Source organism: Neodiprion fabricii, chromosome 6 (genome assembly GCF_021155785.1).
Source record: "Neodiprion fabricii isolate iyNeoFabr1 chromosome 6, iyNeoFabr1.1, whole genome shotgun sequence".
NCBI classification, from domain to species: domain Eukaryota; kingdom Metazoa; phylum Arthropoda; class Insecta; order Hymenoptera; family Diprionidae; genus Neodiprion; species Neodiprion fabricii.
In genome coordinates, this window is record NC_060244.1 from 18,807,712 (window position 1) to 18,834,449 (window position 26,738).

At 34.1% G+C, this 26,738-nt stretch overlaps 6 protein-coding genes across 7 annotated transcripts; 4 read left to right on the forward strand and 2 right to left on the reverse strand.

Moving 5' to 3' along the window:
* Window positions 1-72: 72 nt before the first annotated feature.
* On the forward strand, window positions 73-5,699 carry LOC124184446 (calcineurin subunit B type 2). 2 transcript variants are annotated; one of them, XM_046574147.1, is made up of 6 exons: window positions 73-220; window positions 408-447; window positions 1,003-1,214; window positions 1,378-1,587; window positions 2,582-2,678; window positions 2,755-5,699. In XM_046574147.1, exons 1-5 carry the CDS (start codon window positions 218-220, stop codon window positions 2,627-2,629), a joined length of 513 nt encoding a protein of 170 aa, XP_046430103.1. In that variant the 5' UTR covers window positions 73-217; the 3' UTR covers window positions 2,630-2,678; window positions 2,755-5,699. The 2 variants fall into 2 exon arrangements, with proteins under 2 accessions (XP_046430103.1, XP_046430102.1); XM_046574146.1 differs by having other exon boundaries at window positions 2,582-5,699.
* A 159-nt stretch (window positions 5,700-5,858) lies between these two features.
* LOC124184441 (galactose mutarotase-like) lies at window positions 5,859-8,698 on the forward strand. The gene is made up of 9 exons (XM_046574140.1): window positions 5,859-6,087; window positions 6,406-6,621; window positions 6,722-6,867; window positions 7,009-7,236; window positions 7,298-7,462; window positions 7,772-7,872; window positions 7,985-8,099; window positions 8,161-8,379; window positions 8,601-8,698. The coding sequence occupies exons 1-9, from the start codon at window positions 5,859-5,861 to the stop codon at window positions 8,691-8,693; spliced, it is 1,512 nt and encodes a 503-aa protein (XP_046430096.1). The 3' UTR covers window positions 8,694-8,698.
* A 586-nt stretch (window positions 8,699-9,284) lies between these two features.
* Window positions 9,285-14,625, reverse strand: LOC124184433 (zinc finger CCCH domain-containing protein 14). The gene is made up of 7 exons (XM_046574126.1): window positions 14,439-14,625; window positions 12,286-14,085; window positions 11,383-11,536; window positions 11,099-11,259; window positions 10,654-10,942; window positions 10,276-10,408; window positions 9,285-10,135 (listed from the first exon to the last, which is right to left on the reverse strand). Exons 1-7 carry the CDS (start codon window positions 14,475-14,477, stop codon window positions 9,904-9,906), a joined length of 2,808 nt encoding a protein of 935 aa, XP_046430082.1. The 5' UTR covers window positions 14,478-14,625; the 3' UTR covers window positions 9,285-9,903.
* An 895-nt stretch (window positions 14,626-15,520) lies between these two features.
* Window positions 15,521-19,212, forward strand: LOC124184437 (ATP-binding cassette sub-family B member 10, mitochondrial). The gene is made up of 3 exons (XM_046574131.1): window positions 15,521-16,556; window positions 16,769-17,877; window positions 18,118-19,212. Exons 1-3 carry the CDS (start codon window positions 15,962-15,964, stop codon window positions 18,376-18,378), a joined length of 1,965 nt encoding a protein of 654 aa, XP_046430087.1. The 5' UTR covers window positions 15,521-15,961; the 3' UTR covers window positions 18,379-19,212.
* A 341-nt stretch (window positions 19,213-19,553) lies between these two features.
* On the forward strand, window positions 19,554-26,539 carry LOC124184440 (4-coumarate--CoA ligase 2-like). The gene is made up of 6 exons (XM_046574139.1): window positions 19,554-19,913; window positions 20,358-20,716; window positions 20,796-21,325; window positions 21,433-21,770; window positions 25,935-26,105; window positions 26,408-26,539. Exons 1-6 carry the CDS (start codon window positions 19,698-19,700, stop codon window positions 26,513-26,515), a joined length of 1,722 nt encoding a protein of 573 aa, XP_046430095.1. The 5' UTR covers window positions 19,554-19,697; the 3' UTR covers window positions 26,516-26,539.
* LOC124184435 (serine/threonine-protein phosphatase 4 regulatory subunit 2) lies at window positions 22,091-25,264 on the reverse strand. Its single transcript, XM_046574128.1, has one exon. The coding sequence runs from the start codon at window positions 25,127-25,129 to the stop codon at window positions 22,940-22,942; it is 2,190 nt and encodes a 729-aa protein (XP_046430084.1). The 5' UTR covers window positions 25,130-25,264; the 3' UTR covers window positions 22,091-22,939.
* Window positions 26,540-26,738: the final 199 nt, after the last annotated feature.

Consider the following 26,738-nt stretch of genomic DNA (forward strand, 5'->3'; position numbering starts at 1 on the left):
TGATATTGCGGGCACACATGCGGGCCGTGACGTCATTCTCTCGCGAGTATGGCGCCATTTTGACGACAATGCGTTGAACTAAAATCGTGACTCTGGACATGGAGAGCACGTCTTATCACGCAACTTACATGATCAATGCCGTAGTGATCATCAAGATTTGCGTTTGACATTTCCAGTAATTTTCTTGCCATATAAAGACGGGAATAGCTAATTAATCATGGTAAATATAAACAAATAGTAATCCCTCAATGTTTTCATATCGAATAATTATTCAAATGTGTTAAATTTCCTTCTATTTTTACATTCGCATGAATATCAATACGGATTCTTGCTGTGGCTGTCTGCTTCTGCTATTTTCAGCTTCTTCCAGGGAATACGTTATTAAGATTTAATATGCATTTTTTCAGGGTAATGAAAGTTCGCTGCCAATGGAGTTATGCTCGAACTGTACGTATATATTTGAATGCTATTCATGGATTGACTAAATAAATCTATTATATACCAATTCACGATTTATTCAGCAAACATGTCAACACTATATCTGTTACTTTACCTCATAAATTACTATTCTATTCTATTCATTCCAAATTCTTGTGTCCTACACTAATTTACTACCGGTTTACTTTAAAAAAAGTTAACATCATTGTATACTGTAAAATAATTTGACATGGTTAATAACTGGTATGTTTAATAATAGAGTAGGGTTTTTATTTCCTCAACTTTGATTATCAGTTACTAATCTTGCAATCCACCTCATTGATACATCTTACAAAGTATGTACGGAGAACTTTTATTCATGCAAAATAATACTCACCAAACAAAACCAGCAATAATTTATATTTTAATAATTTTTTTTTGTAAATTATTGATTAATAAAACGACTTCTATGTATTGGAATAAAACATTTTTAATATTCTAGTGGATTAGTTACATTTATTTTACATTTTTGTTTTTTTGGTTTTTTCTTTTTAACCACATTTATTTCTCAAATCTGAATAACAGTTGATGCCGATGAACTAAGGAGGCTTGGTAAACGTTTTCGGAAATTGGATCTTGACAATAGCGGTGCATTGAGCATAGATGAATTTATGACGCTACCAGAACTGCAACAAAATCCTTTGGTCCAACGTGTAATTGAAATATTTGATGCCGATGGTAATGGCGAAGTAGATTTCAAGGAATTCATACAAGGCGTCTCGCAGTTTAGCGTCAAGGTATGTAAAGTTTATTATTATAACCCACAGATAGGTTCAATCGATCAATTTTATTACGATACCTCCAAGCACATGTACATGAAGTGTAAACATTTATTTCTTTACTATATGGATATTAGTCAACACAAGTGTTCACATACAATGCATATCTTTTTTATTTTAGGGTGACAAAGAGAGTAAATTAAGATTCGCATTTCGAATCTATGACATGGACAATGATGGGTACATAAGCAACGGTGAGTTGTTCCAAGTTTTAAAGATGATGGTTGGAAATAATTTGAAGGATACACAGCTCCAGCAAATTGTAGATAAGACAATTTTGTTCGCCGACAAAGATGAAGATGGAAAAATCAGCTTCGAGGAGTTTTGTTCGGTATGAATAACATTTTTCTTTTTGATATTGTACAAATATCAAAAATTTATTCAATCTATGCATAAAGGACCAAGTGATGAGAAACATTTAACAATAATGAAAACTGTGTCTTCTAATATAATTAGCAAGTACAAATTAATTGTTTACAAATGTAAATCTGACACAGATACTTTTTTCGGGTTCTTCGTAAACAAATTGACATTTTATGCAATTAAAGATTGCCATCATATAATAAATCACGTATTGTGCATCTGGTACTCATAACCCCGATTGAACCCCATATCTGGTTTTTTGTATGCAACCTACACTTACTTTTTGTTTCTTTCAAAAAATTACCCACTATGGGGCCGTCCATTAATCACGTGAGGCTTGAAAGGGGGGGGGGTTGACAAAAATCACGAAATGTCACAAGGGGGGGGGTATAATAAGATATCACGTGTATTTATTTTTTCATTATTACCTTTACCTTATATACCTTATATACCTTTCTATCTAGACATTTTTATCATGGTCCTTAACACTTTACCGACCGCTAGCGTTTCAACAGTATACGCACGTCCGACCGGCCGCTCAAGCCTATTAATAGGCTACCGGTCGTTAATGTGTTAATATCAGAATAAGATAAGATTATATTTTATATTTGTACTTAGGATAATATTCTAAGATATTCTGAAAAATTTTAGATTTTTTTTAGATACTAAAAATACACGTGATGTTGGGTGGGGGGGGGGGGGGTAGTCTTAAACCTCACCACGTATCACCAAGGGGGAGGGGGAGTTGAAAAATGCTTAAAAAAAGATCACGTGATTAATGGACGGCCCCTATCTTGGAATGATTTATAATGCAAATATCGCTCACCAAGTCACATCACCCTATAAAAGCTGATACTTGACTCCCTAAATGAACTCTAGACTATCGCCTTAAATGATGCCATTCATTCTCGCTTATACAATTATTAAAAGAAAATGCCTCTGCTAATTAAAACGTTTTTCAGGTTGTTGGTAATACGGACATTCACAAGAAGATGGTTGTCGATGTCTAATGAATCAAAAATTCATATAAATAAGAAAAAGGAAGAGCATATTTAAAGCGTAAGAAATTTCATCTTTATTTGAAGAAAGAATGAAAAGAATAAGATAAATAATAAATTCGTCATAAATTATATAGGTGAACAGAAGACCATGCGGGTCCATCTTGCAACACTGCGCGATCTTGTAGCTCATCGACACAGTGTATAAGAGAATTATTTACGAGTCACATGACTATAAGAGTCTACTAATAGATTATTTATCTCTTACCTCTATTTAAATTGACAAGCTTTATTGAGGCAGGATCTCTTATTGCTATGCTCGTTCTGCGCAACTCATAAGTCGAATTAACTGAAAAATTTATTTGAATCACGTTAATATTATCGATCTTATCTATTTCTTTTCAACGTTTATATAAATGAATAAGCTGGATTTCCACGAAACTCATCAAACTATTCACATATTGAATTAAACCCCATTATTTTTTGCATATGAAAACGTTTTTACTGCGTTTAAAGTGTTGTTTTATAAATTAGCTAAGACAAAATTAGATTAATGGGTAGTTATTGTAGTTTTTGTGTCTGAATGAATCTGAAAAAGAGATAACAAATATTTACAAGTTGTCAGTCAACGCTTACATTGGATGTCTACCAATATCATATTGACGATAAAGGCATATTTGACAGCTTCATTTCTGAAAGTTGTACTAAATTTGTATAAGCATATGAGTCAATCCAGATCGAATCACACACCTTTTAGACATTCATATTTTGACCTAAATATTTTTTTTATATATTCTGTGAATTTAAAAATTAACACACACATTTTTGTGAAAAAATTTGTGTATCATACTTGAATTTTTGTGGTCAACAAATTTTTCTTATGTTCTGAGTACGCACTCTCACTTACATGATTATATTTCGAAATGTAAAAGAATTCATTAACTCTCTAAAATATCAAATACCACTTCCAAATTTTTTCAACAAATCTAAGTGCTTCATTTTTTATCCACAGAATACATGAGAGAAAATTCAGCCAGTTGAAATTTTCAATGTCAATTTTACCTCAATGTGTTCGATTTAACCTCGATTAACTCATGCAATTTTATAATAATTCGTTCTGGTGTATAGAAAAGTTCATATTATTTCAGTTGTGTTATCAGGAATTATTCTTATTGTAATACTTGCTACAGACGTTATATTAAATCTTTAAGAGTTTTATTTATTAATTATCTTTTAGTCAAGTGCCATTCATCTTAATATTATAATTGTATAGCTGGCGTTGGACTTGACATAAGCCGGCTGAAACAGTAATCCAAACCACTATAAATCTTTAATTTGTTACCATTTCTCCCTTGTTAACGTATGTTACTGCAGGGGTTACGATTTCTTTATATTACAGAAATTGATATGCGTAAAACTATTTTTAACAATATCACAATACCACTTAATTCAAATTACACTTTTCGCTGTTACATAAATAAAGATTATAAAAACGTTAAAAAAATCGAATTTTCGGCTTGCTGAAGACAAGTTATCAGTGTTAGTTACTTATAGAAAATCAATTTAAGATTCTCACTAGCCATTTAAGTGTTCGAATTCACCGAATTCTTCTCAGAAATAAATATAACTCTGTTACATATTTGAATTACGTTGATTAAATATCGTTCATTGTCAAAAATTCTAACGTTTTTAGAAAGATAATTAATTCACTATGAAACGTGCAATAATACTATATCTTATTGTTTCTTACCCTCAGCACGCACACAATATAAAACGAATATCGCCTGTTTGGTATGCAATGCTACGTAATAGTTTATCAATTTTCTTCTTACCCTCCATGAGAAAATAGGTAAATATGTATAGTTCTCGCTAGAAATCAGAAATAACGAATGCCAAAAATAAGCTAAATTAACATCACTTGAAATTTGTAGGTTGAAATTAAGCCAAGTCGTACTTAAATCGTTCAAGATATTTTAGCAAGTAATTGATGATTGTCTTTTTTACGAATAATGAACTCAGTGCAAGAAAAAAAAATAATTAAAAACATCAATTGTAGCAAATTCATAATTTCTTCAGCATCAAAAATGATCATGCCATTTTTATATTGTAATATAAATAATCTGGCTTATCTAAAATTAAGATGACATGCCCCTTTCAATGTCCACCAATATTCAAAAATCTTCGTCATTCATTAATTAATCAGAAATTCTATGCCTAGGAGTATCTGTTTTTTTGTAAATGCTAAGCAGTCATACAATATGATTCTGTTTAATAATTACAAGTTTATCTCTTATTACCCTCACAGATAAAAACAACCATCAACTTTGGTGTAAATTCGTACTCTCAACGTTTTTCTTATGGAAATTTAACATTATCTATGAGTTGCGAGTACAAATTTACACCCAAGTTGACCATCTTTTTCAGCACCATCGTAAAATTCTAGTCTCTTGAATACCTAATAACACTGAATATCTCGCTAGGCGTAGAATCATCCAATATACATATAATTACATCATATTTTAAGTTCTCTCTCTCTCTCTCTTTTTTTTTGAACCCTTTAAGTCCTTGTCTTATCAATGAAATTCACTCTGTCTCTCTCTCTCTCTCTCATACAAACACACATACACACGCGCGCGCGCATATGTAATATATATATACATATATATGAAGTAATATATTATAAAGTAAATGTTATTCTGGCTATTTAACTATTTCCGTATCAAGTAATCATGTCAGATCATGTCTATCGATATCTCACTGAATAAATTATAATTAATGCATGTAAAAGAATCTCTCACAAATAGTACCAATCAAGTACTGTATATTAGTATCTGAAGTTTTTATCTCATTATGTCTTCACTAAAACATTTCTACACTGTGATTGAATCATTAATTTAACTCCACGTTTTAATATAATGAAATTGTTCAAAAATAAAAATCAATCTCATATTGTACATCATATGTGAGTTTTATATTTCAACTAAATCACTTGCTTCGATAACTGAATTAATTGTTCAGTTACAATGGGTAAGGTGATGCAATTGATGAATAATGCAATAAATGAAGAACCGTTACTTCTGAATTACGTATTTTTAATAAAATAAATGTCTCAACTAGATACTGAAATGTCCAGTGATACCTTCATAAGGACTGCTATTATCCTAATTGCAAGATATCTATTATATATATATATATTATTTCATATCCACATACATTTATGTATAATTTCGGAAAATAATACATGGCAAAGGAAACAATAAAAAAGACAAACGTGGAATGGTCGACAAATATAAGTTGTTTTTTATTTTCTATTTTGACATTTTTTATAAGAAATACTTGGAACGGCTTGCTATACCAAATTTTAGTTTTTGCTCGAATTTTATGTCAGAATATTGTATCCAAAATGACTACGACCTGCAGCTGCCGTGATGCTCAAATTGTCGAAGGAATATTTGGTGAAATTTACCCAGGTGAATTAACAATTAGTAATTTAAGGTTACAAATATGCATGATCAACACACTTGAAATGGTCAATTAAAAGATTTTCTTTAACAAACTTGAAATTTAACTACTGATTTCACCAGCATCAATATTATTCAAGTATTACTCAAAAGTGTATTTAACAAGATTAAGATGCGTAGTTCTTTATTTACAAGGTTATTGAAGGTACGTTAAGCTCAAAGCATAAAAGTATGTTAATTAATCACGTGGATGATATTATTATAAAATATTGAATAATTCTTCCAGATTTGTTAGATCATTACAGAAATATATTTCTAAATCTTTAGGGTCCTTTCAGTCGGCGTCAGGAGATGCTGAATATGGTTCAATAAGTAAAGATGTTGGGAGTTTAGCGCCAGTGAAAATCAAGTCGTACACATTGACCAATAATAATCGCATGCAAGTTGTCCTTATTACTTGGGGAGCTACAATTGTGTCGCTAACGTGTCCAGACAAGTTTGGATCATCAGCAGACGTAGTGATGGGCTTTGATGATTTGGACAGTAAAATCAGAAGAATAAAATATTTTCCGAACATAATGATCATTAACTATAAATATTCTTCTTATATGTTTTTTGTAACGTAATTTTCCTCATAATTTAGGCTACATGGATCCTAATTTGAATCTATTTTTTGGATCTGTGCTTGGTAGATGTGCCAATCGCATAAAAGATGGCATGTTTTCCATCAAGGACAGAGATTTTCAGTTATCAAAGAATGATAACAATGTGCACCATTTGCATGGAGGTGTAAGTTAATCATTGAAAATTTTCGTACAATGACTTTGTAATTGACAAGCCCTGCTAGATCATCAAGAATCGCATCATTTTTAGTGCATACATCAAACTAATTCTCTATATAATAAATTTAACATACGTACCTTTGCCTAGCTAAACGGATTTGGTCGACAAGTATGGGATGGACATATCGATGGTTGTACTGTTGTAATGACGTACCTCAGCAAAGATGGGGAGGAAGGATATCCAGGGGATGTGCTCGCAACTGTACGGTTCAAGCTGACACCTGACAATAGATTGGAAATTAGTATGCGGGCTATCACGTCCAAGTCTACAATCGTCAATATGTCACACGGATCCTACTTCAACTTGGCTGGACACGTAAGTATCATTGAGGTTTCATGATGTCTGCAAATTATTCTTCCACTTCATTCAATATCAGGCTGCTGGTGTCAAGGAGTTGAACAAGCACAGAATATCCTTAAATTGCGATCGATGGACTTTTGCTGATTATACAGACCCAGTCCCAACAGGTGCTATACGTGGAGTAGGTGGGACTGTGATGGACCTCAGGATCCCTCAAATTTTAGGAGACTGTCTGAGCAAGGTAAAATCTTCAACGTAACAAGGATTTTGTAAAATTAATTGCTCGATGAATGTAATACATCTGATTAGACTATAATTAGTTCAATTACCAAACCATTATATACGCATTCCTTTGCAGAGTAAAATAATCGAATTATTTATAAATTCTGCTTAAATTTGGGTTGTCACATGTTAGGTATAGACCATGTCTACCATAAACATGAATTTCACCTCCTATACTTTTGCATTAGTATAATCAGAATTTCACAAATTTTCTATGTACAAATTGCATAAATCATTTGACAAATATTATTTGTTACTTCGTGCACAGGTACCACCCGGAGATGGTTACGATCATAACTTTTGTGTATTACGAAGCTGGCAACCTGGAACTTTATTTGTTGCACGGGCTCTCCACCCACCATCTGGGAGGTAACAGCATCTCTAAACGTCGCATAAGAGTAAACATCTAGGGAATTCATTAAGAAAATACCATAACTAAGTGTAACAATAATTATCGACATCATTGTATAACTGTATTTAGAATACTAGAAGTATACTCTGATCAACCTGGGGTACAGTTTTATACGGGAGGCCGCCTGCCACCTCAGACGCCATCCGATATCCAATTATCGTACGATATTTGCCCACAAAAACAGGTAAGTGATAAACAAATAATGAAACAAAACTTTCACCAAAAGAACAAAAATACTTAATTAGGAACAGATTGAGAAATCTGTGGAAGCAGAGCAACTAGAGGATTGTTACGACGAAATTATTGGAGAGGGAGATGAAGATGGGGATGAAGAGACATTTAAAGATTATGAATCCCAACCACCTCCAATACTTGAGTTTATTCCTGGAAAAAAACATGCTGAGTATAGAAAGCATGGAGCATTTTGCATACAGCCACAAAACTATCCCAACGCTATAAACCATGTAATTATTAATCCATAGGCCTGAATGTTTTAACTTCACGACACTTATTTAAAGAAAAAAAAAATGTTTGTCGTGGTTATTTCAGTCATACCACTTTGCACTACGTGAAACTCAAAAAAAAACATAGTTTTCGAGACATAGTAGGATTGTATTGGAAGTTTTCATTCTAGTACAGCTATCGGATCATTCTAATTGTAACATTCCAAACATTTTTTTTGCAGAAACACTTTCCATGTTCAATTCTTCGTCCAGGCCAAGTATACTATCATGATTTAATTTACAAATTTGGAGTTCAACTAGGAAACTACATGTAGATAGAAGCAGGTAATGTATACAACAAATAAGTTTAAAGTTAAATAAAAATGGTTAATATTTACCAGCAGATATCTCGATATCTGGAGAATGAAACGTTTATTCTAATATGTACAAACTCGGCGTGTCAATGATATAATAGCTCTCTATAACAAGAAATTAATCCTATACAATTGTCAACATTATATGTACCTGAATTAATGAATACTATTTTTTAGAATTACTAGTGTGAATGTTATATAACTATACATATGTACAAGTTCGCTCTAATCCACTATCACGAAAGATACTTCAGCAATGAATATTATATATAATAGTAACGGTTTTTTCCAATAGGCAGAAACAGATTCAAGAATGAATTGAATTATGCATTATTACAACATTCAACTCAAATTTGTATATATCTGAAACTACTCGAAATTTTATTGCATTCCTCACAAACATTCTAATCGTTTTTCTACATATCTAATCAGGGCGGGACATATTTTGTTATGGTAGTCCGATAATTATACTCTAATGCCAATGTATTAAATATATTCAAAAGTAATTGAACATTATGTGGGTTAAAAGGTTTATCTCATCAAGTTCTATAATTTACTTTTCACAGTCTATCAATGAAGTTTTTTATTCATCCAAGTATGTTATATATGATACAATATAAATATGAAATAACTTCATTCGATTGAATATCATATTTCTACGGAACTTTCACAGTAACAATCATTTGCTTGACAAAATGTGCAAATACCAATAAATCACTATTTTTTCAGAAAATCACAACTACCCGTACATGGAGTTTTTTCTGGGTAAAGATAGTGGCATAATATACATATTTTCCAGTGGCTCATGAATATACCTGACCACGCAGATCCGAATTACAATTTTAAATACTGTCATCTTACGTTAAAAAGTAAACATCAATAAGTACAATATACAATATTCTGAATTCATATTTTAAAACAGAAAAAAGGCTGATGGAAATATCTGGGCAAAATATTAGGTATTAAGATTTGAAATAGTTTAAAACATTTTAATCGTTTATTTTTAGCCAGTGAGGATTGGTAATTTGTTTTTTGCACCATTATAGTCAATTGATGTAATTTTCAAGTTGTAAGGGAGTAAATAGAGACTTATTAAAATCCGCACAGCTCTGTGATCGATTATTCAATTTAATGTAATGCAGCAATTTGAAAGAATTACCCTATAAATAACTTATTCGTGTTTACGCCATGTGAACTTAGCTCTGTGAGTAATACCTTCAACATGCTGTATTTGAGGCAACGGATGTGTATAGGTGCACGCAGGATTCGTGCAATACGGATGATATTTGCATTGTCGCGGTGGATGAGTGTAGACGCATCCTAATTTTGTACAAGACAATCCAAACTTGCATTTTGGATGCTTGTACAAACATTTATCGCCAAATTTGCAAGCAGGAAATGCACTGCAAAGTGAATAACATATTACAGCGTAATCCTTATTTCACAAAGGAAGCATCGAAGTATTCGTTAAATATAAATAACAATCTTGCCAAGAATTTATATTTAAAAAAAAAGGTTGGACAAAAATTATAAGTATATCTACCTGCATAGAATAGTTGGATGGTAATATATGCATTTGATCCCCAAAGTGCAATTTGGCCAATACCGACACTTTTCTTTAGATTTGTCGATTGTATTTGATTTCGAAGGGTCAGCAGCTACGTGTTTGTTCAGAGCTGAAATTCAAGTATTATCAATAATTGTTTATTGTTCTTAAAAGTCGAAACTGTGCTTTCAGCCACTGCACTCAATACCTGATAATAACTATGGAATCTGTGACCCTTATTTTATCTACAAGCTAATCACATAATGATAATCGATGTACAAATGAATGAAAAGGTTTTTAGTAATCAATAATCTGAGTATCAAACTAAATACAAATTGCTGACAACTGCACTCGTTTTATCATAAATATACGTACACTTGACAGGTACTTGTAGAGCACTACTGGATTTTGCATCAAGAGGACTAGAAGATCTCGATCTTGTGTACACAATAGGACTCAACTTTCTTTTTTTCCTTGATAAACTCTCTTCAAGTTCAGCATTATTATCGTTATGATTTTCACCGATTTTTTCAGTTTGTGTCTTGTCTTTATCACTATAAACAGATTCCACGTATGTTGATTGAAGACCATTTGCAGCTGTTTTGCTTTCTGTATATTCTTCGGGACTCTCATTGGTAAGTATAAAATCATCGTCTTCATCAAGCTTAAAAAGAATGAGAAGAGAATGAGAGAATAGGGTTTCAGTTGTTTTGATTGCCTAATAGTTACTCAACTACATTCAATTAATTGATTACTTGTAATTAGACGTATTTCATTAATTCATAGGCGTTTCTGTTCCACTTCCGATGGAACCAATTACCTCCATCTCCAGACGTTCATCCTCATCTGAAGCACCCTTTTCTTTTGACACATTGTTGTTGTACCCATTTAACGTGACCAAGAATTTTTGAGAATCATTGCTTCTTTGGAACAAAGACATGACTACGCCCATGTGTTCATCCGTCACTGGCTGTGGCACATCTAATTATGTATGGTAAAGTGAACATGTTATATTATCCATGTAACTTTAGTAATATTTCATTATAGTTGATTTCCTAATTCTGGAGAAAAATGTATAGTTGATTGTTTGATTAATTTACTTACAAGGTTCTGGGTTGTCGATATCAGATTCACCGGTAGTTAATTCAACTTGAATTTTTTCCATGACAAGTCTTTTGCTAGAGTTCAAGCGCACAGACAAATTTTGGCCCTCTCGCATTCCACTTGCTATCGGACGTTTTGCTGCCGTTATTTTCTCCTGTTAAGACATAATTATTTTTTGTAACTTTATTTATCGGAACCTCAAAGCACACTATAGTGTTAATGTCATTAGGTTTGATAAGCATGAAATTGTCAAAATTTGCATCATAAATTCTGATTGAAATAATTAGACATACAATGAAAAACTTGAAGAGTTTTACAGATTTTATTGCTACATGCGATCTAAAGATTAGGAAGAGATGGAGTTTTTTTCGTTGGAGTGTCGTTAGACTTTATAATGTGTCACGTTGTTTCAAAACATAAAATATGGGCAGTGCAATGTTATTTACCTATAAGATTCTGTGTGAACGTTGCGTTGATCTTTCGAGATAAATACATATTTTATGATAGTAACTAGTCAGTGTTTATTCGAATTACCATATTAACTCTTACAAGGACTATGATAAGTGAGAAAAACAACAACTTTGGCTTACATTATTTATTTTTAAGTTACAATTATTAGTTTTATAAGTGATTAAATAATTTAGATCCGTTCCATACAAATAGATTTGGAATTCGTTTAACTTCTACCAGTTTATCTAATTCTACAAAGTACATAACAAAATCGTAAAATTTATAAATAATGATAACACATAAAATGAGTGCAATTTTTTCATTGAGATTACAACTCATTAAATATGCGGAGTGCTTGTAAAAATAATGTCAGATTATTTAAAATTTCCTTGGGTCATTTAAATCACTGATGATCGCTCAGTCAACAATCTATTTTCTATTATTAATACTTACCATTAAAACTGGTTCGGGATTCTTTCGTGTAACAACTGACTGGTTGGCCTCCGCAACAGCTCTTAGTAACAAAGATTGCGTTGCCCGCCTTTGAAGCGGTGGTAGTGGCTTCAATGGTCTGGGTGTGACAATCACTTTACTTGCAATTTTACCATCCTCTATATCTCTTTCATCATCATCGTCATCACTCTTAAGTTCTTTACCAGCTGTTCCAACTGTTTGACCATCTTTCATTATTTTAGGTCGTTTTCTATCACTGTTTTCAATCGCAGTCCTCTTGACGGCTATTATTCTTGATTTTATTGGCCCAACAGGGGCCACTGATTCAGTATCATCATCTGTATCATCATCAGTGCGTAAATTCAGGCAATCCTCATCCTCGCTGCTCGGCAATACTTTGTTTGATAGATTGAAGCGTCTTTTCACATCAGGTAACTTGAAAATACTTCTCACTGGACCAAGACGGTTTTTTACACTCAGATTTGAGTTTGAAACTAATCTCTCCTTTTCTCCAAACTTGGCATTTCTCTGTTCATCTAATAAATCTTTTCTCCTGTTCAATGAACTCTCTCGAATCTTGATGCTGTTTCCAGATCCTAGTCTATCTTTGATTGAATTTGACAACTTGTCGACATTCTTTACTCCCCGATTTAAACAAGATTTATCCTTCAATTCTAAACTCTTGCTCGACCTATCATCCCTGACATTTCCCAGACGGCTTTTGATATCAACAATTTTATCAGAATCATGATTTCTGGATTCAAAGTCATGGTTTTTACCAATATTTCTTCGAAGGTAATCTTCACTTCTGGTATTTCTACCACTGGAAAAGTCACTTCTTCTGCTTCCTTCAAATTCGTGCCTATCAGCACCTCTCACAGGTTGCCTATACCGACTCTCAAAGCTTGGTCTATTCTTATGATTTTCAAATTTATTTTTCGACATTGGAAATTCAAGTCGATTTTTCACAGTAACTACCGAAGTTATTCTTGGCTTATTCACACTAGACTTCACTTTCTTTCGACTATCATCATCGGACGCTTTGTCATTTTCATCTTTTTCTAAAGGTTTTGCAGCTACACTACTGGTCAGTTCAAGTTTGTTAGTTACACTGTCAACAGAATTTTTTCTAAAATTTTTTGACGATATTTCAGATATTTTGACATCGATTTGCGCCTCAATCGAGGACTTTGAGACATGCTCTACCGGAGTGAATGGTTTAAAAAGTTGAATACTTTTATCATGATTCACTCTTGTTGTTCCTTTTATTAAAGTAGGCGAATCACCGTCTTTTTGTTCATGAGAAGAATCGATAATTTGTACGTTTAATGAGCTTCCCAATTTACTTTCTGAAGCAATTTTTTTGAGTGAGTTTGGCGAATCTTGTGTGACGTCTGAGTGCAAGGTTTGATCAATGACACTAGGTTTCATAGATTTCTCAACTTTTTTTTGCAACTTTGTCACTTTAGATATTTTATCTATGGTGTCCGTAGTTTGATCTTCCAAAAATGATGTGGGGCATGATTTCTTCTTTTTTCGCTCTTCTTCCTGCTTGACGATTACAGTTGGTACCAAATCTCGTGAGGATTTTTTTTTTGCAACTGTTACTTTTTGCAGCTTTTTCAATACTTGATCATGAAGCCAGTCTACAAACGGTAAGGTATTTTCTTCCAAGAATAGACATAGGTCCTCGTACATCTGTTGGCGGGTCTTCTTGTTCACGACCATAACTAAGATATAATCAGGTAGTTCCTCATCATATCGTACCCCAAGTTCCAGAAGCTTGGCACGAATAGCGCTCTAAACATCGGTAATTGTCTTATTAATTTATGAACGTAAATGTGAAATATTTTCATACAATATAATACATTACAATATAAAACAATACAATACAATACAATATAATACGAGTTTTTAAACGAAAGAACGTAAGTTATAGGGCTGTAATACACATATTTGAAAGTGTAGAAATTTTTTGAGGGATAATCATAGTGTGTTTATCAATAATAAATCATTTTTTAGACAGTATTAATTGTCTTCAATATTGAATGTTTACTATTGTAATATAGTATAGTATTGTAATGATAAACAAATTACATATAGTCGTGTATATTTGGTTCACAATTTTAGGTAAGAAAGGTAATTTCACTTACTCTCAATTGATTCGTGACTTCGATTCCGCGTATGTCCATACTTGAATACTTTCGTCCGATAGCCGGCACAGAGATTGTATAAAATCAGCAATTACTGTTTCAACATTTGTTCCAGACAAATGATACATAAAATAACATCGTCTCTGACATATTGGTTGGGTTAAACCATGGGTTTAACACATTACATAGACCGATTTTTCGGTAGACGATATCTGACCCTGACGTCATGCAGCCAATCACGTAAGAGCTAGAGCATATGCTACTGGAGGTAGCCTCGCGTCTACAGAAAGGGTGGCGGAGGAGTGAGATGGAGCAATTATGCCGTGCAACCTGGTCGGCCGATACGTTTCCTCTCAGCCAATCAAATGCAGAGTGAGAGAGACGGAGAATCCAGCGTAAGGACAACCACTCGGCCAAACCTAATCGATGCATCGATTGTCTTGTAATTGTTTAAAAGAGTGTATGTGAAAATAAGGTTCGATAATTTCCGTATGTAATCTTAATAGTGAAAAAGTTTTATGATAATCTATATTAAATCAAAATATCTTTCAAAGTTAGATAAAAATATTAATTTATTTTTCATTAATTACATTAAGTAATAATTCAAACGTTAGACACATAAATCGATATTGCTTTTTTATATGACATTCGAAAATGACTTGTCAGTGAATCCAAGAATTCCATCATATCTGTGAGTGCTGAAGTCCCTGGTACCTGGTCTACACGCCAGGCTTAACTCTGTCGTCTAAACAACAAGCTTACTTTGTTGCGTCTACACGCTGTACTTAAATATCGATGATATCGGAATAATCGACTCCGAGAAGGAAAGGGTTTAATTATTATCGAAAACCTTCCTTTTCTTTCAGCCGTCGTTCATTATTGTAGATTTAAAAATTGATTTAAAGTGATACATAGAAGCATAACACCGCACCATGCATCCATTTCTTATACATCATGAGTGATCGAATAAAAGCTAAATGAAATAAAGTTATAATACGATTACATTTATATGAAATCATGTATTTGAACTGAATGGCAATTTTTTTTATCACTTACCTTTCTATGAATCAAAATTTACACAATGTTTTTATCACCTTCTTACCTTGGTAAATAATTATGATCGACCAATACTATTGATATCTATCGATATTACCAAGCACATCGGGGGCTTAATCGGGCTCTGAAATGAGTTTAACCTCCGCGCGGCTGAACCATGAGTGCGCAGGTCTACACGATAACTTCAGCTTGCACTTGTCTGAACTTACCGAGTTAAGGTAGAAAAATGTGTCGACTGCTAGGTGTTGCATACCGTTGAAAGTTTCACGCCGAATGTAATTCGAATTGAATACAATTTGCATCAGATTGAAACTTATAATTGCCTGGCAATGATTTACAATTCTCACATTTTTTTCCCGTAACGTAAAGTCGGTGAAAAACAAACCGCTTCAGAAATTTTTAGGTTATCAGTGACTAGCACGATACTGAGCTACTGCCGAAGAAGAAAGCAAATATCATAGACAAAAATGATTCTATTGAACAAGATAATTTGCAATCGAAACGTACTGAGAAAATCCAACTATCTGTATCTGAATTGGTATCGAAAATGTTGCTTTCACAGCCATCTACAAACAAAGTTATTACAGAAGAAAAAATGCATTCTCACAATATTTAAACGAGAAACTGCAAATGCTCTTGGAACAGGTACTGTCAGATCTCAAATGAAAACAGCGACGAAGAAAAATTTAAGAAAGTCCGAATTAAAGAGGCTCTTGAATTTGGCCGAACCAGAGAAATTCAGACTTTTGGGAGCAATCGGTTTACTAATTGTGTCATCGACGGTAACAATGGCTGTACCGTTTTGCTTAGGAAAAATAATTGACTTGATGTATGCAGCTGATAAAAAGAAAATGAAAGAGAATTTGAACAAACTCAGCTTGACTTTATTGGGTGTATTTCTAATTGGAGGAGTTTGTAACTTTGGGAGAGTTTATCTGATGTCCACTACTGGGCACAGGATAACCCAATCTCTGAGGAAAAAGGTTTTCACAGCAATAGTTAGTCAAGAAACAGCTATGTTCGACAAACGAAGCACTGGCGAACTTGTTGGGCGATTGAGCGGTAATTTGACTTTCATAATTAGTGAAGATTACTTACACAGATTCGTTTCGAGGCACATCACAGATTTATATCTGAGCTCTGCGAAAGTACTCTGATTTTGAATTCCAAAATACAATAAAATAACAGTCGAGATAATTCGTATCATCTTTTTTCGATGTGACTTTTGCATTTCCATATTTGTTACTCCTTTTGACAAACTTACATATTGTTAGGCGATGCGCAGCTCGTTAGCTCAGCAGTTACAACGAACATCTCAGATGGGCTTCGATCGAGTATAATGACCATTGCTGGCGTATCCATGATGGTCTACATGTCTCCAGAATTGGCGCTAGTTGGTTTATCGACAGTTCCCCCAGTCGTTGGTTTGGCTATAATGTATGGACGATTTGTAAAGAAGATATCAAGACAGGTGCAGGACAGCCTGGCTAGTTTAAACGTGATCGCTGAAGAGAGAATTAGTAACATACGGACAGTCAAAGCGTTTGCTCAGGAGGTGAATGAGATTAAAAAATACAGTATCAAATTGGATGATCTGTTGAAGTTGTGCTACAAAGAAAGTTTTTATAAAGGTGTATTTTTCGGAATGACCGGTCTCTCTGGTAACGCCATAATACTTTCAGTCTTGTACTATGGTGGAGGAATGGTATCCGATTCATCATTAACCGTTGGCAATCTGAGTGCATTTTTGCTTTACGCAGCCTACATTGGTTTGTCTTTGGGAGGCTTATCAAACTTTTATTCTGAGCTGAATAAAGCCCTCGGAGCAAGCACCAGATTGTTTGAATTGATCGAGCGTGAGCCAAAAATTTCAATTCATGGCGGAAGAGTGTTGCCTCAAAAACTAAGTGGCAATGTTATCTTCGACAATGTCACTTTTTCTTATCCTACAAGATTGGAATCCCAAATATTGAGTGATTTAACCCTGGAAGTCGAAAAATGTTCCATAACTGCCATTGTTGGGCCGTCAGGTTCTGGAAAATCAACAATAGCTGCTTTACTACTGCGATTGTATGATCCAAATAGGGGTAAAATACTTTTGGATGGAGAGGATCTAAAAGAACTAGATCCAACCTGGGTGAAATCTCAAATTGGATACGTGTCTCAAGAGCCAACGTTATTCAGTTCCAGTATACGAGAAAATATTACATACGGGGCTGCAAATTCGACTGAAACAGAAGTTATGGATGCTGCGAGCCAGGCAAATATACTGGAATTCACACAAGGAATGAAAGATGGATTAGATACCATTGTTGGTGAACGAGGAGTGACGTTGAGTGGCGGACAACGTCAAAGGATTGCGATTGCACGAGCGCTAATCAAGGTATATACCTATGCTTGTAGATTACATACCTTTCATGTTAACTTTGTTGTCATCGAAATCTTAATTATTCGTAAAAATGTCACATGCATAAGGGTCTAAGTATATTATTTTTCACTTTTAGAAGAAACAGCATTCACTAACTTCATTTACTTTTTTTTAACTCTGCTGATCAATGACTAGGTCGTATATCGTACAAAAAGAACCTAAAAATATAAACCATAAAATAATTATCATTTACAGAACCCAAAAATTTTGATTCTGGATGAAGCCACTAGCGCATTGGACGCTCAAAATGAACGCTTGGTTCAGGAAGCATTAGAACGTGCTACACAGGGTAGAACAGTCTTGACAATAGCTCATCGATTGAGTACCATAAAAAATTCTGACAAAATAGCAGTCCTTGACCATGGCCGAGTTGTTGAGATAGGCAATTACGATCACCTAATGACTATTGAGAATGGATTATTCAGAAACTTAGTGAAGCATCAAACATTCACTTAAGATGATGAAGGAACAAAATTTTCATGCCGCTGAATTTCATGAAATCTAACTGTAAAATTCAATCTGTAGGTAATATCTATTGACATGGCTTTAGAAAAATTAATTTAGTTATATTTATACAAGTTTGTTAATTAGTCGGTGATGTAAATTTTATTAGCTTGTTTGAATTATATTATGAATTGTAATAAGAAAAAAAAATGTAAATAATCCGAAAAGCACACAATTCGCACCTGTGTATTCATGAGGCAAAAAAAATGTGCAATATACTATATTTTATTTAATACTGTTTTGTCAGCAATTACTTTCTTACTACTTTACCATTTTCCATGATTGTGTCGCAGGCATTTTGACAACCATGCAATTGACTCCACATTGATCAGATGAAATTGTCCTACTATGATTGTGTTCCCGTTTTATGAAGCCCCACAAAGGCACCTTACGAAGTAGGTGGTTACATTACCAAGAGAACATTGACAATATTATAAACAAGTTCCTTGTTCTTCTATTTAGAGCATTGCGCGTACATAAAAATGTACATTTCAATTCTCTTTATGTAAATTATATTTGCAGTTTTCTCGTATTAGGTTTTCTTAATTATAATGAGAATAAGAAATACATTTGGACTCGCTACATACACAACTTGAAAATAAAACTGCTGCAAAACTATTCGAAAAGAACTTCAGTGTGCACTATTTAAAACAAAAGTCACATAATCTTCTACTTTACTTGTATAATATTTGCGTTCGATGTGTTTAGCTATATTTATGACCTTTTCTTTGAATAAGTTTAGTTGATTGTCCTAATCATTACAACATTCCACAAATGATACTTTGGACTTGTGTGTCTGTATTGAAGTGCCAAAGATCTTAGACTTGTGATACCCATACGGAGAGATTTTTAATATTTTATATGATTCTTTGACCCTACATATGCCTATAGATGTAAAGGAAATTTTCTTCAGTGAAGTCCAAACTAGCAGTCTGTCAATGAATATTCAACTCGTCTTAATATCGTTCTAATTACAGTCCTAAGACATTTTCTGAATTGTAATTGTGTTTCATTCTATAATTCAATACTTTACGGGAGTGCATTTATCGCATCGATTATTATTAAACAAGATAAATTCACTATATACCAATAAAGTTAACACTGATTTTTTTTTTTAATTTATAACAAATCGGAATTTTTTATTTATTTTGAATTACTGAACAAATAATTATGTGTAATAATTAGAACCAAACTTATATCACTATTTTTCACAATAACTCTTCACGTATCTGATTGCACGCATAAATTTTACATTACAACTTAATTTTGAAATGTCTCTATTACGTGTGACGCCTTACCGGAATCTAAGTACATTAAATCACATAATTAAGAACATTTTTACAACCCATAATGTTCCAAAAAATAAGAATTATGGGACAGCGTCTAGTGTTGTGAAGAGTACTTATGAGGATATAAGTATACCGAATCAAAGTGTCACTAGTTTAGTCTTATCGCAAAAAGATCACCGTGCAGAGTCACCAGCAGTGGTATGAGTTTATTATTAATAATATCTTACTACTAACTTCAACACAATTTTACAAAATTAATGCAATTTTCACAGCACGGTGGCTAATGTGCTTTACTGTCCAAGTCCTATTTTCTGATATGATTCAACTTCAATACAATTTAGGATTTTCAAACTGGTGCAAAATAGAACCAGTTGAAGTTCGTAGACATATTTGTCCATAAACAGCTTGCAAACGGTTTAAATAGCTAATTAGCTGGCCCAATTTAGCATTCAACAGAGATAAGTGATACGCTAGAGATAAGGTTCATGAATGTCAAAGTTCACAACGTGATACATACAATAATATAAATCCTTCAATCTTTTCTTAATACATATCCATTTTCAACACAGCGTGTTATGTCAAATCGAAGGAAAAGATTGCAACATCGACTTAATAGGTTTATTACTATTATTTGTTGAATAGACATGTGGAGTCTCAGGACGATCGTATACATTTGGTATGACAAGAATGCTAATAGAACGAGGAGCAGCAGCACTCATAGGACAAGTCGGTTTAAAACCCGGTGACCGAATTGGTTTGATCCTACCTAATATCCCAGAATATGTAATTGCCATTCATTCAGCAATGTCAGCTGGATTAACAGTAACGTTTGCGAATCCATTGTACACGGAAGAAGAAATTACACGACAATTTCAAAGTGTAGGAGTGAAATCTATTGTAACGATACCGCTTCTCCTTGAGACTGCTTTGCAGATATCAAAAAAATTGCCAAATTATACGCAAACTATAAATATTGGCGGAGAGCCTGATCCTGGTAAAAAGTATGTGCATTATAGTGATGTGGTACTGTCATCTCTGAATCGATCCTGTTATACCACCCACTTTGATTACAAATTGCAGTGTTCTGAGCATGCAGGCTCTCTTAATGGATAACGATGAAGTTGATCTTCCAAAAGTAAACCCATCGGACATAGCTGTCCTGCCATACAGCTCTGGCACAACTGGACCACCGAAAGGGGTGATGCTGACACATCAGAACCTTGTGGCAAACATTGTGCAATGCAGTCACCATGATTTCAATGACTTGCCAGCATTTGAAGGACCGCAGAAAACCGTTTTCACAGTCTTACCATTCTTCCATATTTATGGTTTCAATACTATCATGAACATATCACTGTACAGAGGGGAGCATCTTATAACTATACCTCGATTTACTCCTGAAGATTACTTAAGCTGTCTGATCAAGTATAAGCCAGACACACTGTTCGTTGTTCCGTCGTTGTTGCTGTTCTTGGCATCTCATCCAGAAATTACAGCGGATCATTTGTCAAGTGTGAAAAGAGTACTATCTGGTGCTGCGCCCGCAACGAAAAATTTGATAGACAAGTTTACTGAAAAATTGAATCGCGATGACTGTGTGATCAATCAAGGTTGATACAACTGAAGTGTTTATAACTACCAAACATATTCGTGCATGCATATGTGTTAAATATTCACATACGATAATTATTTATGATGTTTCATATATCTGTCGTAGGATACGGGATGACAGAAACCAGTCCCGTCACTATGCTCACACCATTTCGGATAGAGCAGAGCAAAGCTGGTAGTTGCGGTCGCCTGTTACCATCAACATCCGCAAGGCTTGTAGATCAAACTAATGGTCAAGATATCACAGTACCTTACAAGTCAGGCGAACTCCTAATTAAGGGTCCGCAACTTATGAAAGGATACTTCAATAATCCTAAAGCAACAGACGAAACTATCGACGAAGAGGGATGGCTACACACAGGAGATGTTGCTTACTATGATGATGCTGAATATTTTTTTATTGTTGACAGAACTAAAGAGCTCATCAAGGTGAAGGGAAACCAGGTAAGAACTAAAAAATTCAGTAAAATAGTTTTTAGTAATTATTGTGACTCAAAGATCAAATTGAATATTCTTTTGAAATATTGTGCCAACGATTTAAAAGAAGCTTTGAAATACACTGAAGTAGTTTTTAAAAAGTAATAATCTTTTACCCATGAAAATAAAAAATTAGGCATAAACACTCCAAATTGATATTCTATTCAGAAAGGTGAGTTCATACAGGGATATCTTTTGTCAGGAGTCGCTGAATCCCGAGATTTTATTTATTATAAAAATAGATTATTCTTGCAAGGTGGTTGAATTAAACCGGAGAATGATTTTCTCACAATAATCTTTATGTATTTTATAAAATAATGTACACGCTATATTAAGTTATTCATGTGACATAACCATTTGTTACGATTACATAAGTTAAGAAATGATTTACTCTCAGACAATCCATTTTGATAGCCTTGCGTCTACAGTTAAAAAGTTACTTTAAATACTAGCTTATAAATATGCTAAACGACCTTATGCTTTCAAAAATTGGACTCATTTTTTTCACTGATTAATTATCAATGCAGTTCACAATATCATTCTTACGATATTGCTCACTAGCATTAGAATACATGATATACAAACCTTAGCTTTGATATCAAAGATTATAAAATTGACGAACACCTTAGAACCTTTGAAGTAAGTATTTATATTTCAAGGTTTTTCCTGCTACCCAAAAGATTTTTAATTTTCGAAAAAAAGCTTCTTACCACATTTTCTGTAAAAAGCTGAGATCTTAAAGGTCATTCTGAGTAAATTCCAAGGAATAAGCATTTTTCAGTATGTAAACGAGTCAGAAGAAGGAGCAAAGGAATGCATTATTCCCCCAGGAGTTTCCCAAATGTATTAAGTTTGATCAAATACAATGTGTTTTAAAGGCTCCCTTCTCCCAGTTGTTTAGAATCAAAATGATATTTCCACGTGAACATTCCTTAAATAGTGAAAGATTTTGATTCATATTGTTCAATCATTTGTGTGTTTATGAGTTTTTCGTGACGAGGCAATATTTAGTTTTATAAAAAATTACTAATTAAAAAAAAACGTCCTGCTTTCTAGTAAATTAAATTGTGATATTTTTTCTCAACAAAATCAGAGTAATCCTATAGAATAATACAAATGTTTTACTCTACTTTTCATTAACTTTTATCCAAATCACTGACTTCTTGCTCCATTGGCTCATCTTGCTGAACAGTCTGGTTGCCTTCGGCAATGTCGACTTCCATCGACTCAACTGGTGCAACACCTTGAACTAAAGCTGAATTAGTGACGACTGATGAGGGCTTCTCTATTAAGAATGCTTGACCTGATTGAGCATCTGTAGCGTCTGGATTCGCCTTTAAAGCATCTTCTGTTTTGAAAGTATCGATCAATTCTTTCTCTTTTTCACCTGGTGACGAAGCTGTATTCACTGCAGTGTTGTGTTCTTCATTAGTAACGTCGACTATCAGTTGTTTAGTTTCTAAGTCTGGAACAGATACTTCCTCTTTGGGCTCTTCTACTATTGGCAATGGATCAGGAACAATAGATTTTGTGATTTTTGTATCATTCTCGTCGCTAGTTTCTTTAATTGTGGTCAATGTTTGCGGCTGTAGTACACAGTCAGATATTTTTTCCTTTTCTGCTAGGCATTCTGTACTCTCCTCAAATTCATCGGTTCGTTTACTGCCTTCTGTAGTAGGTAGGGTTTCTTCCATAATTTGTTCAGTTTCCTTGGCCAATACGTTTAATTCCTTAGAATCCGTTGTAATTTCCGTTTCTTTGGATATTGTGATATTCTGTGTAACATTTTCTCTAGTTTCAACGGTACAGGGGATTATAGGTTCTGGTGTTACTGGTGGTAACGTAACTTCAGCTTCTTTCTCGCTCAGACTTATTTTGGCACAACTAACGCTGTCTTTTTCAATATTTATATCTAGTAAAGCACTTTCAGTTTCGCTTTTAAGCTGCACATTGTTATCATTATCTGACGTAACACATTCTTTTACTCGCATCTGATCATCGCCACTGATATTCCTTTGAATCATATCATTACTTTCTTTGATTTTCTCTGTGGTTTTATCGATTGTTTCAGCATTAGTTGCTTCATCGATATTTTCAGTCATTTCAATTGAATCGGCAGTGATTACTGTTGCTGGTATAGCTGGCTCCCCGTTTTCTCCAGAAGATACAATTTCTGGAGTGACTTTAGCAACATCTGTATTATCTTCCGCAGGTTTTTGAGTTAGCTCTATCAATGGTTCTAGATCATTTCTTATGGATTCAGCTTGGACGATAGTTTTTTCAACTGATTTAGCTTCTTCAGAATAAAATTTCTGCGGTTTGATGCCGTGAGAGATGAAGTCGCTGGACTGGAATGTAGTCTGCAGTGTTTTAGTTGACTCAAACGCCTCGTTTTCATTATTCTCCATATCGAGGCTAGGCTGAGAGTTGGTATCTTCGTTCATAATTGCTTCCGGTACATCTCCAACTATATTAGAAGGTTCGGGGACCATATTGGATAAATTTTGGATCCCTGATGTGGAATTGAGGTCTTGCGGTTGAATCTGTGATGTCAAATTTGCAATGTTAGCAATTTCGGATGTCGATGGGGTGAAAGTTGAAGGTAGATCCTGGCCTTTTGCAGTTATCTCAGAATCGCATAGCTCAGAATCGGCTCCGTACGGTGTGAAGGCTTCGACAGAAACTGGGCTACTTTTTACAATAGTTAATTCAGTCGCGGGTATAATGTTTGTTGGAAGGTGATGTATATTGACTATCGTCGAATGCGTTTCTACTGTTTGAACGGTGACTGTGGTCGCCAAGGTACAAGCCCGTGCCCACAGGTCCATATCGTAAGGTGACCTACTTCCGTTGTCCTCCGTAGACCCATTTACCATACCATCGCCATTCTCGCTTCGTCTGGCCGCTGGCCCTGGTTCTCTTGTCGATACAACTAATATGTTCTTTTCAATAGCTCGCATGAATTTATCTACCCTGTTGTACTCTTTGCGTGGGGCAGTTAGGAGCTCACAAATTCTTTGCACTGTAAAGGGAGCATTGGAGAATGATTCAAGTCGATCGAGGAGAGCACTTTTCATCATATCGTAGTTGAACTGCTCAACGTTTGGACAGGGTGCCAGTTCTAAGGTCGGGCAACTCTCATAGAACTCAGTCATTACTCGTAGGAGCTTTTCTCGGAAGAGAGCTTTTATCAGAGGCCACTGATAGACAGGGTCTCCTGTTTTCGCTACCCAAGACAGATACTCTTCAAGTTCCTTTGGAATGTCAGCAGGTCGTAGCTTTTGAAATTCATCTAGTGCTTGCAGCACCTCCTCCGGGTTCTCCATGTCCCTTTTACGCCGGATTTCGAGTCTGAGACACTCGAAATTCAGTTAGTTTTTTTTTTTTTCCTTGGATATTTTCCAACGTGAGGACAATATTCACCGAAAAATATCACCAACAACGAAAAACGCAAACACCGGGGACCAAACACAGAGACAGAATATCCAGGGCAGCCAACTCCTCGGTGTGAAATGATGAAAATTGCATTGTCGCCACTTTCACCTTCGTACTTATGAAATCACCGGCTGGATTGTTTTTTCTTTCAGATTCACGTCGGATATTGAATAACTTTAATATTTAAAGAACTTACATACGTATTCATTGAGGTACTGCTTCATCGTTAAAATCAATCTTACCGTAACCTCTGACTTTGATTTCGCAACTGGATTTCTACGCATGCGTCGTGTTACGTGACACGAAACAGCGAACCATTTAAAATTCAAATAGGTCACCAAATAATATAACACTCAAAATTTTATGTAATCTCCTTGAAAGGATATGTCACCTGTGTGAATAATACAAAAATATTTTCTGAAAATTATCAATATAATTACAACAATTGCGAAATTCTTCAATTTTTATTCCAACAATCACTCATCTTCACACTTTTCAGGGAATATACTTCCTGACACTTTTCTTTGCCTCTTACATCGAGTAGCTCATTAAATGTATCAAGTGTGGTTTTTATTGCTTATTTTCTTTTTAATTCTACATTTGAGACCGTGATTCAAACTATGTTAATCAGAAATTTTCATTTAGTTTTGCCGTGATTTCATCTAAAACTAATCTCATTTTATTTTGTCTTTTAAGGTGTCGCCGACGGAACTAGAGTCTATAATCTTAGAAATGCCTGGAGTAGTAGATGTAGCAGTCATTGGTATTCCAGACACACTTGCGGGAGAATTACCCAGAGCTTTTGTGGTAAAACAGCCAAATGCGGACTTGACCGAAGAATCTATCTCTAACTACCTAAAGCCTAAGGTTAAGAATAGAGCATATTGTTGCATCATAGGATCTCGCTATATTTCTCATTTTTGTATGCGATCACAAAGTAACAGCTGCAGCCTTGTGTTATTTGATCGTTCATGTAAAACAGTCATGTTGAAGAAATTATATCAATTTTCTCTTTTCAATTGAAAAAATTATCAGATGGTATTAATTTCCTATTCAAGATCGTTTCACGATGTCGAAAAAAATCGGGTGTTACACATTTGAGAAACATAATATAATCTGTTGAATATAAATTGATACCAATAATTTACAACAATTTTATTATTTCTCAGGTTGTTGCTTACAAGAACTTAGCAGGTGGTGTGATATTCATAAATGCGATACCGCGAAACGCAGCTGGCAAGATCATGCGTCAGGAATTGAAAGTATTTGGTAAATAAGAAATTACGTTTAAGTGAATTTTAGTATGGTTTAATAAATAAATACAAGCATCAAAGATCTGTGAAGCAAATAATATTGCGTTCGCAGATCTACATCTTCTGTTATAGGAATCAGTTGTGTCAATTTCGTTATAGTTACTCTAAAATTTTATTAACAATATGAAATTTAAAAAAAATAAGTAAAGCATAATATAAGTATATACTTTTTTATAACATTAATTGA

Bases quoted from the DNA above. Each gene is read 5' to 3' on its own strand.
- LOC124184446 (XM_046574146.1), top strand. The intron at 448-1,002 runs GTACGTATATAT...TCTGAATAACAG, and splicing joins AATGGAGTTATGCTCGAACT to TTGATGCCGATGAACTAAGG. The intron at 1,588-2,581 runs GTATGAATAACA...AACGTTTTTCAG, and splicing joins GCTTCGAGGAGTTTTGTTCG to GTTGTTGGTAATACGGACAT.
- LOC124184441 (XM_046574140.1), top strand. From the start codon at position 5,859: ATGGCAAAGGAAACAATAAAAAAGACAAACGTGGAATGGTCGACAAAT. The intron at 6,088-6,405 runs GTGAATTAACAA...CTAAATCTTTAG, and splicing joins ATTTGGTGAAATTTACCCAG to GGTCCTTTCAGTCGGCGTCA. The intron at 8,100-8,160 runs GTAAGTGATAAA...ATACTTAATTAG, and splicing joins ATATTTGCCCACAAAAACAG to GAACAGATTGAGAAATCTGT.
- LOC124184433 (XM_046574126.1), bottom strand. From the start codon at position 14,477: ATGGACATACGCGGAATCGAAGTCACGAATCAATTGAGA. The intron at 11,260-11,382 runs GTAAGTAAATTA...ATACATAATTAG, and splicing joins TATCGACAACCCAGAACCTT to ATGTGCCACAGCCAGTGACG. The intron at 10,409-10,653 runs GTACGTATATTT...CTTGAATTTCAG, and splicing joins TCTACAAGTACCTGTCAAGT to CTCTGAACAAACACGTAGCT.
- LOC124184437 (XM_046574131.1), top strand. From the start codon at position 15,962: ATGATTCTATTGAACAAGATAATTTGCAATCGAAACGTACTGAGAAAA. The intron at 16,557-16,768 runs GTAATTTGACTT...ACATATTGTTAG, and splicing joins ACTTGTTGGGCGATTGAGCG to GCGATGCGCAGCTCGTTAGC. The intron at 17,878-18,117 runs GTATATACCTAT...TATCATTTACAG, and splicing joins TTGCACGAGCGCTAATCAAG to AACCCAAAAATTTTGATTCT.
- LOC124184440 (XM_046574139.1), top strand. From the start codon at position 19,698: ATGTCTCTATTACGTGTGACGCCTTACCGGAATCTAAGTACATTAAAT. The intron at 20,717-20,795 runs GTATGTGCATTA...TACAAATTGCAG, and splicing joins GAGCCTGATCCTGGTAAAAA to TGTTCTGAGCATGCAGGCTC. The intron at 21,326-21,432 runs GTTGATACAACT...TATCTGTCGTAG, and splicing joins TGACTGTGTGATCAATCAAG to GATACGGGATGACAGAAACC.
- LOC124184435 (XM_046574128.1), bottom strand. From the start codon at position 25,129: ATGGAGAACCCGGAGGAGGTGCTGCAAGCACTAGATGAATTTCAAAAG.